At 37.9% G+C, this 15261-nt stretch overlaps 1 protein-coding gene across 1 annotated transcript; it reads left to right on the top strand.

Annotated features, from left to right (window-relative positions):
* Positions 1–2628: 2628 nt before the first annotated feature.
* On the top strand, positions 2629–3561 carry LOC101391580 (olfactory receptor 6C4). The gene has a single exon (XM_004429201.3). It carries the CDS (start codon positions 2632–2634, stop codon positions 3559–3561), a length of 930 nt encoding a protein of 309 aa, XP_004429258.1. The 5' UTR covers positions 2629–2631.
* Positions 3562–15261: the final 11700 nt, after the last annotated feature.

The raw sequence follows: 15261 nt of genomic DNA, 5'->3' as shown, positions 1-15261 counted from the left end.
TAATGTTTTTACTGAAATTTTACTGAAGTAGCAGGGCCTTGGTTTTTATAGGATGCAAAGGCCCAACCCTGATTGGAAAATTCTGTGACAGGTGTTTATATATCGAATGTGAGTGCATTCTTTGAATTTCCACGCAGGAGGATGTTCTCAATATGATGTCATATCTGTGTTCCTAGAATAAGTTGGATGTGGTTAAGATCTTGCCTGCAAAGTTACGTGCATTGGCAGGCTGTTGAAATATCCCATGGAGAGGCAAGTAAAAATGTATTGTTCATTCAAAGATGAAGGCAAATTGCTTCTGAGAGGCTGTAGAACTATGCATGGAATAGGACACATTAGCCAAATCCATAACAGCAAAATATTTTCCAGTTGCTGATTAGATGGAGTATTAATTTCAGTAATAATACAAATGCAGATCTTACTGGAGGATATCATGGCATTAAGGTTGTGGTAAGCCACTGTGAAGTGACATTCATTTATATCAGTTTTGAGCACTGGCCAAATTGAGTTATTAAAGGAAGAAATAACAGGAACAATGACTAGGCCAGGCATACCAATCCTCAGAGGTCTCACTATATTGCTCTCAACTTTGCAAACCTCATGGCTGGGGCAGATTCTCTCAAGGAACGCTTGTCGTGGTCTCTCTGGAACCTTCTCTCCTCAGCCGTATGTTTACAACTTGTTCTCAAAGTTGTCAACAACTAAGGTTTATTTGTATCTTTTGAACTTGGGTCCACAGGGCGTCTTTAGCTTCTTCAGGAAATTGATCCCCATGTGCCTTCTCTAAAAAGAGCAGATATAACCTGTGTCACTCTGGCTAACATAGAAACTGCAAAGAAGCCCATACCCCGCCTTCTAAGGACTTCACAACAATCTCTCTTAGAACAGAAATATTAAGGAAATTTTAGTCTATTAAATTCCTGTCTTCTAATTGTATCATTTCTGGAGGCGAGGTAGGGGGTGGCCAGGGAGGTTGTTTGTTTCTTTGTTTTTGTTTTTTATTACACATGTGAAGGACTATGTCTCTCAGGAACTATGGTTTGATTCCAGATTGGATTCATAGAATGGAAGGTAATACACTTCCTTCCTAGTTAAGCCCCACAAACTTGGATACTTCCATTAAGAGGAGGGAGGAACGTGAATGGGAGCCAATAGAAAATATGCTGCATTTTATACTACTTGGAGACTCACATGGCACATCTCATCTTTGATTCACCTCTTAGGAACAAGGTAAACAGCCCACTGCAGTCATTCAGATTGTTGATTGTGTGAGCACTGTATGTTTTTAAAGTCACTGATGTTATTATTCTATAAATGTGGATCGTGAAATCAATCAATTGTGAAAATCTGGAGGAAATGCAGACCACAGGTTAGTACAAACAGGGAAGGGAGGGCTGTAGTGGATCCAGCACCTGCTGCATCCAAAAGCTGTATGGAATAATGGAGAGATTGACAAGAATGATTGTGAGGATATGATTTTTCTAACCATATGCATTTGAATGAGAGGAGCCCTTTGTATTGTTTTTGCCTCTTCGTGAGAAAATTTAAGGATGCACACAGGATACCACCACCATCCATCTTTCCTTGGGGAATATCAACTTATCTGTAAAAGACTTTTATTGTTAGAGACATGGATGTCATCCTTCCTGGTTTGTGTATGGCAAGAATAGAGGATCAGAAAGTTTGAGGCATGATAAAATGTCATCTTGAGTTTCCCACTGAGGAATCTTTAAGACTTTGAGCAAAATCCACTCTGAGATGCCGCATGTGGATCTCTCAAGATCTCTATTCTCAAAGATGTATCCCAAATCAGTGCCTAGGAGACTGTGAATGTGGCAGAGAAACATATAAGAAAATGCTAATTAATATGATTTATTCATGCCTAAGCCTTGTTCATTTAGACAAAAAAACTCACAATATACATACAGTGAGATAGGACTGAACGAAAGATCTTCAAGTCCTAAAGGCCTATTTCAAATCCATCCTAAAAATGAAGTGAGGGTGCAGAAAAAAAAATTATGCATCAAGAACTTCAGCATCATCTGTGTGGGGAAATTCCTATTGGTTTCTGAAATAAAGAAATCAGAAATTTGGACAGGAATGAAGATGAAGGTCTATGGTATATAGCCAGTGAAGCATCAATTAGAACAGGGAGGAGAAAGAAGCACAGAAAGGGAAAAGGGCCCAAGGAAGGGAAAGGAAAGCACAGAAAACAGAATCAGCTAGAGATATTTCTACCAATAGCACAGAAGCAGAAGAGTTTAAGAGAGTCAGGAAAGTGACTTAAATGTGGAGATTTCATAAACATTTTGGGAGGAAAGGATAGGTTCAAAAACATATTCCTCTGAAAAAATTCTGAGTAATTATTCTCTAATAGATTCTGTCAAGTGTCCCGGAATAGATTGATTTGAGGAATTACAAAGGCTTTAAGAATAAGGTCACTTACATGGAAGATATAGGGCTTCCATGGAAACGAGTCCAGTCCAATGGGACATTGGTTTGGGCCAAAGGCATGGAGAGTAATATATGACCTGATCCTGTTGATTACAATCAGCTTTATGTCTCCCACCCTGACAAACTTTGGTTTTCCTCATTCTCACCTTTTCCCTTTAGATCTACTAAAGGTCAACAATGAAAAACAGGACCACGTTTACTGAGTTCATTCTGTTGGGCCTCACAAACCAACCTGAAGTCCAGGTTGTGATGTTCATCTTTCTGTTCCTCACCTACATGCTAAGTGTCCTAGGAAATCTGACCATCATCATACTCACTCTAGTAGACCCCCACCTCCAGACCCCCATGTACTTCTTCCTCCGGAATTTCTCCTTCTTAGAAATTTCCTTCACGTCCATTTTTATTCCCAGATTTCTGACCAGCATGACAACAGGAAATAAAGCCATCAGCTTTGCTAGATGCTTGACCCAGTATTTTTTTGCTATATTTCTTGGAGCAACAGAGTTTTACCTCCTGGCTTCTATGTCCTATGACCGCTATGTGGCAATCTGCAAACCTCTGCATTACCTGACCATCATGAGCAGCAGAGTCTGCCTACAACTCGTGTTCTGCTCCTGGCTGGGGGGATTCCTAGCTATCTTCCCCCCAATCATCCTGATGAGCAAGGTGAGTTTCTGTGCGTCCAATGTGCTGAATCACTATTACTGTGACTATGGGCCCCTCCTGGATCTTGCCTGCTCAGACACAAGCCTCTTAGAATTGATGGTCATCTTCTTGGCAGTTGTGACTCTAGTGGTTACTCTGGTGCTGGTGACACTTTCTTATACATATATTATTAGGACCATTCTGAGGATCCCTTCTGCCCAGCAAAGGACAAAGGCTTTTTCCACTTGTTCCTCACACATGATTGTCATTTCCCTGTCTTATGGCAGCTGCATGTTTATGTACATTAATCCTTCTGCAAAAGAAGAAGGTGCTTTCAACAAAGGAATAGCTGTGCTCATTACTTCAATTACTCCTTTATTAAACCCCTTCATTTACACTCTAAGAAATCAGCAAGTGAAGCGAGCATTAAAAGACACCATCAAAAAGATAGTGAAGATTTAAAAACAGAATACATTTCAATGAAAATATATTTCACTTAATAAATATGTATTGAGTGTCTACTATTTTTCAGTGGCTGAACTGGCCCTTTAGGATAAAAATATGAAAGGCATGTGTCCTAATGTCTAGGAATCTACAGTCAAGTGCAATGAAAAAGTGTATAGACTACAAATTTGTGTTATAAGTTTACAAAAATAAAATAACATGATAAATGTTATTAGAAAAAGATGAATGAGAATCCATAAAAAGAACAGTTGGAAAGAGTTAACTGTGTTCTGGAAATGATTTGAAATTTCAGAGGCAAAACACATTGCTTATATAGGAGACTAGGAAGGTAAGAATTTGGAGTGAGGAAGAGAGGCCAGATCATATTTAATTACAAATATGGAGTTAGTTGGACATTGGTGAGTCAAGTGAAGTTTTAAGAAAGGAAGTGATATTACCAGCATTGTTTTGAAGGAACTCTAGCATTGGGATTTTTCTTCATCATGGAGCCTGAGACTGTGCTTCTTTCAGTTTCAATAATTTTATTCTCCTTCATTTTTCATTTATGTTTCAACAGTAGCCATCCTTCCATAAAGGAGCAATATTAAAAAGGATATACAGTGGTCTACTTTTCTCCAACTGGGGCAAAGAGTCTCAACATTTTGTCAACTTATATGTCCATTTTCAGAAGCTAGGCTTAGAAGAGGTTTCTAGAGGCAAGGTTAGAAGTCTCTCAATCCCCCTACAGGATCTATTGTTGCTTTTCACTGCTGACATCTTTTTAAGCTAGTGGCTGAGATCTCCTACTTTCTCTCTTGGGTACTTTCTGGTGATTTTTTTTCTATTGTGATTTTATTTTCATCTTTTTGTTTCCTTTTGTTAGATATTAGAAGGACAGATTCTGTGATACGGCTCCATTCTTTTGACATTTCTCTGAAGTTTTGCTTTTGTTTTTAACATAAGCCATGGATGTCTGTTTCATAAAGTGAAAAAGAATATAAAATATCAATAAAGTTTTATATCTAAAATGTTCTAAATAATGATTCGTAGCAATCAACTGGGAATAGACTACCACACCAAGAACTCCACACATGGATTCAAGGTAACAAAAACTGGAATATGAATAGGTAGTGGTAGGGCCTCAACTTCAATGGAATTAAGGGCATTTTGGAAATCTGAGTACTTGCACGTAGCTTAGTTATATCCTAAAGCATTGTAGAATGGTGTTTACTGTTTGGGGTACAAGTGGAACATCATCTGGTGTATTCACATGCTTTACATGTGGTAATAACATTGAGCGCAGTGATGCTACTTAGGCATCTAAGGAACAAGCTGTATTGGATTGATCATGAGAAAAAATATCCAGAACTACAGAAAATATTGAAGAGTGTACAATATTTTTAATAAAAGGTCTTTTATGTAAAGCCATCGCTATTTTGAATATCTGGGTTTCTTTGGTGGCTAATGTAGAGATTAGTGATGACTTTCAATTTATTCCAAATTCATTGACTACCTATTAATTGATAGAGAAATGTTCTTAAACAGCCACATCTGAATCATTAAGTTCCCCCAAATCCACATTTCTACCAAAACCTATGGTGAAGTGGAAGACAATGCCATACAGTGGTTAAAAATATAGGCTTTAGTTCAAACCCCAGATTCAGAACCTTCTACCAGAGTCTCCTTGGGATAGTTACTGACCTCTCTAAGGCTTACTTTTCTCAACTCTAAAATGTGGGTAACAATAGTGTCTATCTTATAGGATAGTTTCGAGCATTAAATGAGTTAGTAGGTGTAAAATATTTAAAAAGCCATTACTTATTAAGTGTTTAATAAATGATATCCATTATAACTGTATGATAATGGTAGACAATATCTTTTTCAAAAAACTGGTGCTTAACTCTTCAGACTAGGTACTAAATTGACTGTTGTGATATAATTGGGACTGTAAAAATGTTGGATATTCTACTTCAAATCCCTTTGCAGCAAGAACTGCTTATTTCCATTCCTCTTATGTCCAGCTGCATCCTTGGATAGCTATATCTGGGAAGGTCTTACCCAGGCTTCAGATAAAGCCAATCAGAACACTTGGTAGCAGATTGTTAGGACTGGGCTACCACCAACTCCATGCAACTTGGATATCTCTGAGTATGTTACGATCAAGAAGAAGACTACTTGGTGTAAATCAAAGTTCAGGAACACTAGCCCAGGCTTGACTCAGCTTTCATAACATAAGCATTTAGAAATGAATTTGGGAAGGAATATATCGACTTCTAAATGACCTTTTGAAAAACAGGATGTCATGCTCTTCTGAAACTGTTCTTCTAAGCTGGTTTTATGTTAATACATACTAGGAACACACTCCAAGTCATAGGTAAGCAAAGGAATGAGTTTACGATTCTGCAGCCGAGCTCTTGGAATGTTCAGTGTCTAAATGTATAAGTCGGTGGGATTTATCTGACCTGTCACCACTGCAGACCAGAATCAAAAGAAATAGCTTTACCTGCCTAGTATTCTCAAGATAATATCAAGGCAGTGCTAGGGTGAGGAGATAAGAAAACAACTGAAGGCTGATCTGTCACTCTTGGGCATTCGTTCTTCTATCCTCTTTCCCTAAACCCCCAGAGGTTGTGGACTTACAGACTACAAATCTGAACAGACAGTTCTCTCCCAATGCTATTTTTTACAAAGAGTTTAAAATAAAATTCAAAAAAAAAAGAGATTTTTTTAAGAAGCCAAATAAGGTAAGAACAGTTCTATAATGACTTGGGCTCTCTGGCCTGAGGATCATCTTTGTCATTTCTTTTAATTCATTCAAAAGGTCACAAACCAAGGCTTAAGCTTCTGACCGTAGATATCACTAGACAGTATAGTTGAAGCTCTATAGAGGTCATGAGTTCAGAAACCAAAATAACCGCCCATCTGAGGAATATACCCACTGCGGAGGCAGGGAGGACCAGATTACACACCAGACAACATATGATACAAAGAAGAATTATCGTAACAGAAACATCAAGAATTTAAAATAAATATAATTTCCTCAAAAATATAAAAATGATACTGGTAAGACAAAGGAAAAAAAATAATAAAAATAACTAAGTGAAAAATAGTGCTGAAAAACATAATAAATGAAATAAAGAACAAAACAGATGAGGCTAATACCAGGAGAGATAGAACCAAAACAAAAATAGTGATAAACTCTCTGAGATTAGAGATCTGATAAGCTCTCCCATAAAGCAACAGAAGACAATAAAGAAATTCAATAGATAACAGAAAACAATAAAGAGATTAGATACGTAGGTAGACAGGAGAGGTAGGTAGACACAGGAGCAGATGCCAAATTTAACCCAGATAATAAGAGTTACAAGTGAAGAGTAGGAAAGAAAAAAGAAGGAAATAATAACAGTTTCTTTAATAAAGATGGATATCTCTGAGTATGTTGAGATGGGGTATATAAGGAAAATAGATACCTTAAGAAATCAGACATTTTTTTTTTTTTTTTTTTTTTTTTTTAAATTTTTTGTTTATTGCAGTAACATTGGTTTATAACATTGTAAAAATTTCAGGTGTACATCATTGTACTTCTATTTCTGCATAGATTACATCATGTTCACCACCAAAATACTAATTACAACCCATCACCACACACATGTACCCAATTATCCCTTTCACCCTCCTCCCCCCCCCCTTCCCCTCTGGTAACCACCAATCCAATCTCTGTCCCTATGTGTCTGTTTATTGTTGTTATTATCTACTACTTACTGAAGGAAATCATACGGTATTTGACCTTCTCCCTCTGACTTATTTCACTTTGCATCATGCCCTCAATGTCCATCCATGTTGTCACAAATGGCTGGATTTCATCGTTTCTTATGGCTGAGTAGTATTCCATTGTGTATATATACCACAGCTTTTTTATCCATTCGTGCCTTGATGGGCACTTAGGTTGCTTCCAAGTCTTGGCTATTGTGAATAAGGCTGCAATGAACACAGGGGTGCATGTACCTTTGCAAATTGGTGTTTTCAAGTTCTTTGGATAAATACCCAACAGTGGAATAGCTGGATCATATGGTAGTTCTATCGTTGATTTTTTGAGGAATCTCCATACTGTTTTCCATAGTGGCTGCACCAGTTTGCACTCCCACCAGCAGTGTATGAGAGTTCCCTTCTCTCCACAACCTCTCCAACACATGTTGTTTCCTGTCTTGTTAATTATAGCCATTCTGACGGGCGTGAGGTGACATCTCATTGTAGTTTTGATTTGCATTTCCCTGATAGTTAGTAGAAATCAGACATTTAAATGTGATGTTAAAAGAATACCTCAGAAGGTTTGTCATACAGAGGTCAAATCTGAAAACACTTTTAGAGGAAATACTCAAATAAGAGGATAAATAAACTCAGAAGAATGATGCAAATAATATGAAACATAAACATGATAATATAATTTATATTAATCATATAAAATATAATTTTATCTTTTTAAAAGGTAAGACTCAAAGAAGGATAAAGTCTGTATCCATAACCAGAACTAAAATTCTAGAAAACAAATACATGGTGGGGTTGTGAAGACAGTCCAAATTAACATACAAAAAATAATAATAATAATATATTTGTTGGGATCGAAGAAAGAAGTAAAGGTATAAGTTTAAGAAATCAATAAATAAAAATGGACAAAAATGAATCTTAAGTTAAGGTATCCATCCTGAAAATATAATAGAATTTACGACTTTTAAATCAACAAAATAAAAAGTGTTCATCTAATGAAAGATAGAAAAAGATAAAGTAAAAACAAGTAGAATACATGGAATATATAGAATAAGATGGCAGAAATCAGTCCTACTACGATAGTAATTATAAAAAGAATGTATCAGTAAATCCCATAACAAAAGAGACAATGATCTTCAAATTGGATTAAAAATAAAAATAAGTAAATCTAGCAATGTGTTGTATATAAGAGACACACTTAAAGCAGTAGGATATTAAAAGGTTGGAAATAAAAGGAATGTGTGACACCATCAACATGGCGGAAGAGGTTTTCTACCATCTTCCCCTCAACGAATACCAATTTTGACAACCACTCATTGACAAGACTGCCTTTGTGGAAATCTGAGAGTCCGGTGGAGAAATTCCAGCAGACCATTGGAGGAAAAAAAAAATCTGAGATTGAGTGTTTGAAGAGGATATTGAGTGTTTGAAGAGGCTAAGAGGAACAGTTTCACTTTGCCCATATCATCCTTCCTGCAAGGTAGCACAGCTCAGTGCCAAGAGAGATCTTCTAGGCCCATGATTTCTCACATAGGGGAAAGAGAGAGTGCATGAGGGAGCACCCAGCTTCCCCAGCTGTGCAGGAACTGCCAAGGAGGTACATTTCTTTCTTGCCCCATCCAGAAATCTGAGCTGCAAACTGCATGATTGGGGGGCAGCGAGCAGCCAGGAGAGCAGCAGCCAGGGCACAGAGGCAATATACCAAAGGGAGGTGGATCCTGCTAACCACTACGAGGACTCCATCAGGATGCCCACCCAAGAGTGTTTGGGATTCCTGACATGCAGGTTCCCCCAACTTATCCACTGGAACCCCAATGTTCCACAAGCCTCAACTACACAACCTCCCACCCTGTGGCTAGCTCCCTGTGCACTCCCGGGACAGTGGTGAGAGTGAGCCTTTGCAGATGGCTCGTCAGCATGTGCACAAAGCTGGCCTGACTCTATGGGACCGGGAGAAAGCACACAAACTTAAACATTCTGGCTTTCATTCTTTCTACCAAGAAGTGTGCTGTCCTTTTTACATTTTCTTCTTTTTATGTGATAAAATTTTTAAAACTCTCAATGAAGCAAGTATAAGGGGAATATACCTCCACAGAATAAAGGTCATACATGACAAGCCCACAGCTGACATTATACTCAGCAGTGAAAAGCTGAAACCCTTTCCTCTAAAATCACGAACAAGACAAGTATGACCACTCTCACCACTTCTATTCAACATAGTATTGGAAGTCATAGCCAGAGCAATTAGGCAAGAAAAAGAAATAAAATTCATCCAAACTGGAAAAGAAGTAAAACTGTCACTATTTGCAGAGGACATGATTTTATATACAGAAAACCCTAAAACCTCCATCAAAGAACTATTAGAGGGACTGGCCTGGTGGCATAGTGGCTGGGTTCATGTGCTCTGCTTCGGCGGCCCCGGGTCCATGGGTTCAGATCCCGGGTGCGGACCTGCACAATGCTCATTAAGGCATGCTGTGGTGGCCTCCAACATACAAAGTAAAGGAAGACTGGTGCAGATGTTAGCTCAGAAACAATCTTCCTCAAGCAAAAAGAGAAAGATTGGCAACAGATGTTAGCTCAGGGCCCATCCTCATCACAAAAATAAATAAATAAACAGAATTAACAACCAAATTCAGTAAAGTTGCAGAATACAAAGTCAATACACAAAAATCTGTTGTGTTTCTATAACTAATAACGACCTATTAGAAAGAGAAATAAAGAAAACACTCCCATTTACAATTGCATCAAAAAAAAATACCTAGGAATAAATTTAACCAATGAGGTGAAAGACCTGTATATTGAAAACTGCAAAACCTAAATGAGGGAAATTGAAGAAGACACATAAGTGGAAAAATATTTCATGCTCATTGATTGGAAGAATCAGTATTGTTAAAGTGTCCATACTACCCAAAGCAATCTACAGATTCAATGCAATCCCTGTCAAAATTCCAATGACATTTTTCAAAGAAATAAAAAATAATCCTAAAATTTGTATGGAACCACAAAAAAAACCCTGAATAGCCAAAGCAATATTGAGAAAGAAGAACAAAACTGAAGGCATCACACTCCTGATTTCAAACTAGATTACAAAGCTATAGTAATTAAAACAGCATGGTAGTGGCATAAAAACAGACCCATAGATAAGTGAAACAGAATAGAGAGCTCAGAAATAAACCCATGCATACATGGTCTTTTATTTTATGACAAAGGAGCCAAGAATATACAATGGGAAAAGAACAGTCTTCAATAAATGATGTTGGGCAACTGGACAGCCTTGTGTGAAAGAACAAAACTGAACACTGTCTTACACTATACACAAAAATTAGCTCAAAATGGATTAAAGACTTGAATGTAAGACCATTAAAGTCTTAGAAGAAAACATAGGCAGTAAGCTCATTGATCTAGGTCTCAGTGATGATTTCTTGACTCTGACACCAAAAGCAAAAGCAACAAAAGCAAAAATAAACAAGTGAGATTACATCAGACTAAAAAGCTTCTGCACAGCAAAGGAAACCATCAACAAAGTGAAAAGGTAACCTATGTCAATGGAAGAAAATATTTGCAAATCTTGTATCTGATAAAGGGCTAGTTTCCAAAATATATCAAGAATTCATACAACTCAATAGCAAAAAAAACAATCTAATTTAAAAATGGGCAGAAGATCTGAATAGACATTTTCCCAAAGAAGACCTACAGACAGCCAACAGGTCATGAAAAGATGCTCAACATCACTACTCATCAGAGAATTGCAAATCAAAACCACAGTGAGACATCACCTCACACTTGTTAGAATGTCTATTATCAAAAAGACAAGAAACAACAAGTGTTGGCGAAGATGTGGAGAAAAGGGAACACTTGTGCACTGTTGAGTGGAATGCAAATTGGTGCAGCCACTACGGAAGACACTATGGAGATTCCTCAAAAATGTAATACAATCCAGTAATTCCACTTCTGGGTACTTATCCAAAGAAAATGAAAACACTAACTTGAAAAGATATATGCACCCCACGTTCATTGCAGCATTATTTACAATAGCCAAGATATGGAAACAATCTAAGTGTCCATCAATGGATGAATGGATAAAGAAATTGTGGTGTGTATATATACATATATATACACCTATATACAATGGATTATTATTCAGCCATAGTAAAGAATGAAATCTCACCATTCGTGACAACATGGATGGACTGCAAGGGCATTGCTGTTAAGTGAAATGAGTCAGAAAGAAAAAGACAAATACTGAATGATCTCTCTTATATGTGGAATCTAAACAAAAAATAAATCAGGAAAACAAGCTAATAGATACAGAGCACAGAGTCAGATTGGCGGTTGCCAGAAGTGAGGAATGGGGGCTAGGAGAAACGGGTGAAGGGGATCAAAGGATAAAAAGAAAAAAAATAATTAGTAATTTTTTAAAAAGATTTTATTTTTTAGCAGCTTTTAAGATGTTCTTTTTATAACTACTTTTAAGCAACTTTTTTTATTGTTGTGCCTTCATATTTATTGTGGTTAGGGTTTGTTGAGCATCTCTGATCAGTGGATTTTTTGTTGTCCACCTTTTGAATTTTACAATAATTTGAAATATTTTCACTTATTTCTTCAAATACTTTTTCTCTCTCTCCCTTCTCCTTTTTTAAGGAGACTATAATTACACAATATATCAGGACTCTTGAATTTGTCTCACAGTTCCCTGATGCTTTTTTAAATTTTTTAAAAAGTTTTTTCTTTGAATGTTTTATAGAGGGAGTTTTTACTGCTATTTCTTCCAGTTAACTAAATTTTTCTTCTGCAATATCTAAATGATATTAAAACCATTCCATATATATTTCTCTCAGATGGTGTAGTTTTCATCTCTATAAGTTTGATTTGGAATTTTTAAATAATTTTAATGTTTTTGCTTAACATGTTCAATCTTCTATATTCTTCAACACATGGAGCACAGTTACAATTATAATTTTAACTGTTTTATACTGTTTACAGTTATAATTACTGTATTTTATTTTAATTGTATCATCTGTGCCATTTTGGGGTCTGTTTATATTGATTGTTCTCTTCACTATAGGTTGTATTTTCCTGCTTCTTTGCATGCCTGGTGAGTTTTGATCACATTAGGCACTATGAATTTTACCTTCTTGAAGGCTGGATGTATTTGGATCCGTGCAAAGATTCTTTATGTTTGTTCTGGTATCATTTAAATCACTTGGGAACAGTTTTTCCTTTCAGGTTCTGCATTATTCTGTGTAAGACTAGACCAGAGCAGTGTTTAGCCTCATGGTTTATTTCCCTAAACCTGAGGCAAATCTTTTTGAATAATACCCAAAAAACTATGAGATTTTTAAATCTGTTTGGTGTGATAGGAACCATTTCCATTCTTCTGTGGGCTTATATTATTGTTCTTTGCAATCCTGTTGGGTGATTCTTACCTCAGTTGGATAATTTCCTTACGTGTATATGCTGATCAGCACTCAGATGAATGCTCATGATGGGCCGTCTGTAGATCACCAGATATCTCTCTGTGCCTCTCCCACCTCTCAGTACTCTGTCTTGTGAACTTTAGCCTGCCTGGACTACCATCTACACCTTCTCAACTCTGGCAGATTGGCGGGCTCCACATGGGTCCCCCTACCCCGCACTGTCTCCAGGAACTAAGCTTAAGTAATCCTCTCTCCGGGATCACCGTCCTTCATTGTCTGATGTCAGTTATCTAAAAAACTTTGATTTCATATATTTTGCTTGAATTTTTAGAGGTTTGAGCTGGGAGGGCATATATGCTTCCTGTTACTCCCTTTCAGCTTGAGCCTATTATCTTTCTGTGCTCTTTTCCTCATATTAAAACATTTTCTAAAGTTCTAGATTTTTGAAAATCTAGAGTGACTAAAAATCATAACTTGCTGCTTTGCTTATTCTAAATATTCCTGTAAACATTTCTTTTCTTTGGTTATGATTAAATTTTGTCTCCTCTTAAAACTCTTTTTTGTTTGGCAGCATCATATGTTTGCCCCCCCACCTCAAGAAATGAGTAGCGCTCTTTGCAACCTAATAGAAGTTTATTATTATTTGGAGTGGGTGTTGGTGGCAGGAATGTCAGGGAAGGCCTGTAGGAAATAAGATGCCAGCCAAGATCTTGCAATCTAGCTTAGACATGAGTCAAGCACACACTAAATGTTAATTTGCAGAAATAGCCATGACACTTTGCAGCCCTCTTATAAGTAGGTGGGTTTTGTCACCTGTTGAATGTGTGCTACTCTTATAGCTTGCTTTCACCAAGTAACCACTGTCATAGAATATTTCAGTGGAAAATGAGGAATATAAAAACTCTAACTTTGGTTATCTCCAAGAATCTGTGTAACAGAGGAAAAACGGAAAAAGTCCTATAAACTCTCTTCTCCTTAATTGAAACCTTATGCCCTATCGCCTACAATTGTCTTTGGCAGTTTCTTTTCTCCCCCAGGGCCCTATTTGTGGTGACACAGGAAGATTGATCGATGGAACACAGCACGTCCTATTGCAGATGAAGATAACAGCTGGAAGACTGATTAATGGAATGCAGGACCTCCTGCTGCAGATGAAGATAACAGCTGAACTGGTGCCAGAACGTCTGGGACCCTTGCATAACTGCCCCACCAGATGTCTACAGTCAGGTAGACAGCACATTCTTTCCCATGAATTTCCCTTTAAAAACCCTAACTTCTAGTGCTTCGGGAGGACAGTGGTCTTCAAGACATGAGCCTGCCACTTCCTCATTTGCTGGCAAATTAATAAATTACCCTTTCTTTTCCTCAATCCCTTGTCATTGTGTTCATTGATTTGGCTACAGCAACAAAGTCCCAGTTTTTTCTGCAACAAAATTGGCGAGCCAGCCAGGAACAGCTCATGCCCCAGTGGGGTGCACTCTCCCTCTCCTTCCTACTTCCAAGGGATGGAGCAATTGGCTGCAGCAGCATGCCAGGGCTAACCCATTCACGCTGTGAGCAGGAGCTGGGAAGGGGGTTCCCTTGGGAGCTGCTTGAGCCCCTGCCAGTGGTAAGTCCCCTTCCCCAGGGGAAAATGGGACAGTCCCACTAGCTGCCAGGGCTCTTTTCACTCTAGGGAAACTCCCTTTCTCTCTCTGAAGGGACACAGCCACCTCTACTCTGCCCTCTTGTAGAAAAGAAACAGACTTTGGAAATGCTGCTGTACCTCGGCCAATTCAGTAAGTCTACCCGTGTGTACACCAAGACCCTTGATTCTATACTTTTGAGGAGGTTTCCTCCTTTTGGCTCCATAAAGATCATTTGTGGTGCCAGTTGGCATGGAAGTCACAGTTAAAGGAGACAGGGGAATTTTTGAATCGTTTGATTCCCCATTTGCATTCAAGGACGCTGGATTCCGTTTGATTTGTTTGCCTTGGTTTTTGGTTTACAGGGGGGTATCTGAATCGTTCAATTCCCCGTTTGCATTCAGGGACATTGGGTTCCATTTGACCCTTTGGCCTAGGATTTTTTGGTTCCAAATGTGGTGGTGGATTCCCTTGGTATTCGTTGTCTTCATTTTGTTGTTGGCCTGTTTGTGTTACCCAAAAAGGCGTTGGTTTGTCCTTGTTGGGTGTAGTTTAGTTTTCTGTGTCATCTGTTATTTTTTTTGTCTTGAGAATGGGGAGTGTCATATCTATACCATCTGAGAGTCCCCTGGGACGTATTCTAGCTGAATGGTCAACTTATAGCTATAAGCTAACAACTGAGGAAAAAATGATTTTCTATTGCAATACTGCTTGGCCAATGTTATGTACTTGAATTCGAAGAAACGCGGCCCCTGAACGGGACCTTGAATTTTTATACTATTCTGCAATTGAAATTATTTTGTCAAAGGTCTGAAAAATGGGATGAAATCCCCTATATGCAAGCCTTTATGCAGCTCCACAATAAGGATTCTGCAAAGACATGCTCTAAATTAATAGTGCAAAGAAAA

Source organism: Ceratotherium simum, chromosome 17, assembly GCF_057802395.1.
Source record: "Ceratotherium simum simum isolate JZ-2026a chromosome 17, ASM5780239v1, whole genome shotgun sequence".
Taxonomy (NCBI): Eukaryota; Metazoa; Chordata; class Mammalia; order Perissodactyla; family Rhinocerotidae; genus Ceratotherium; species Ceratotherium simum.
This window is presented reverse-complemented; position numbering and strand designations above follow the sequence as displayed.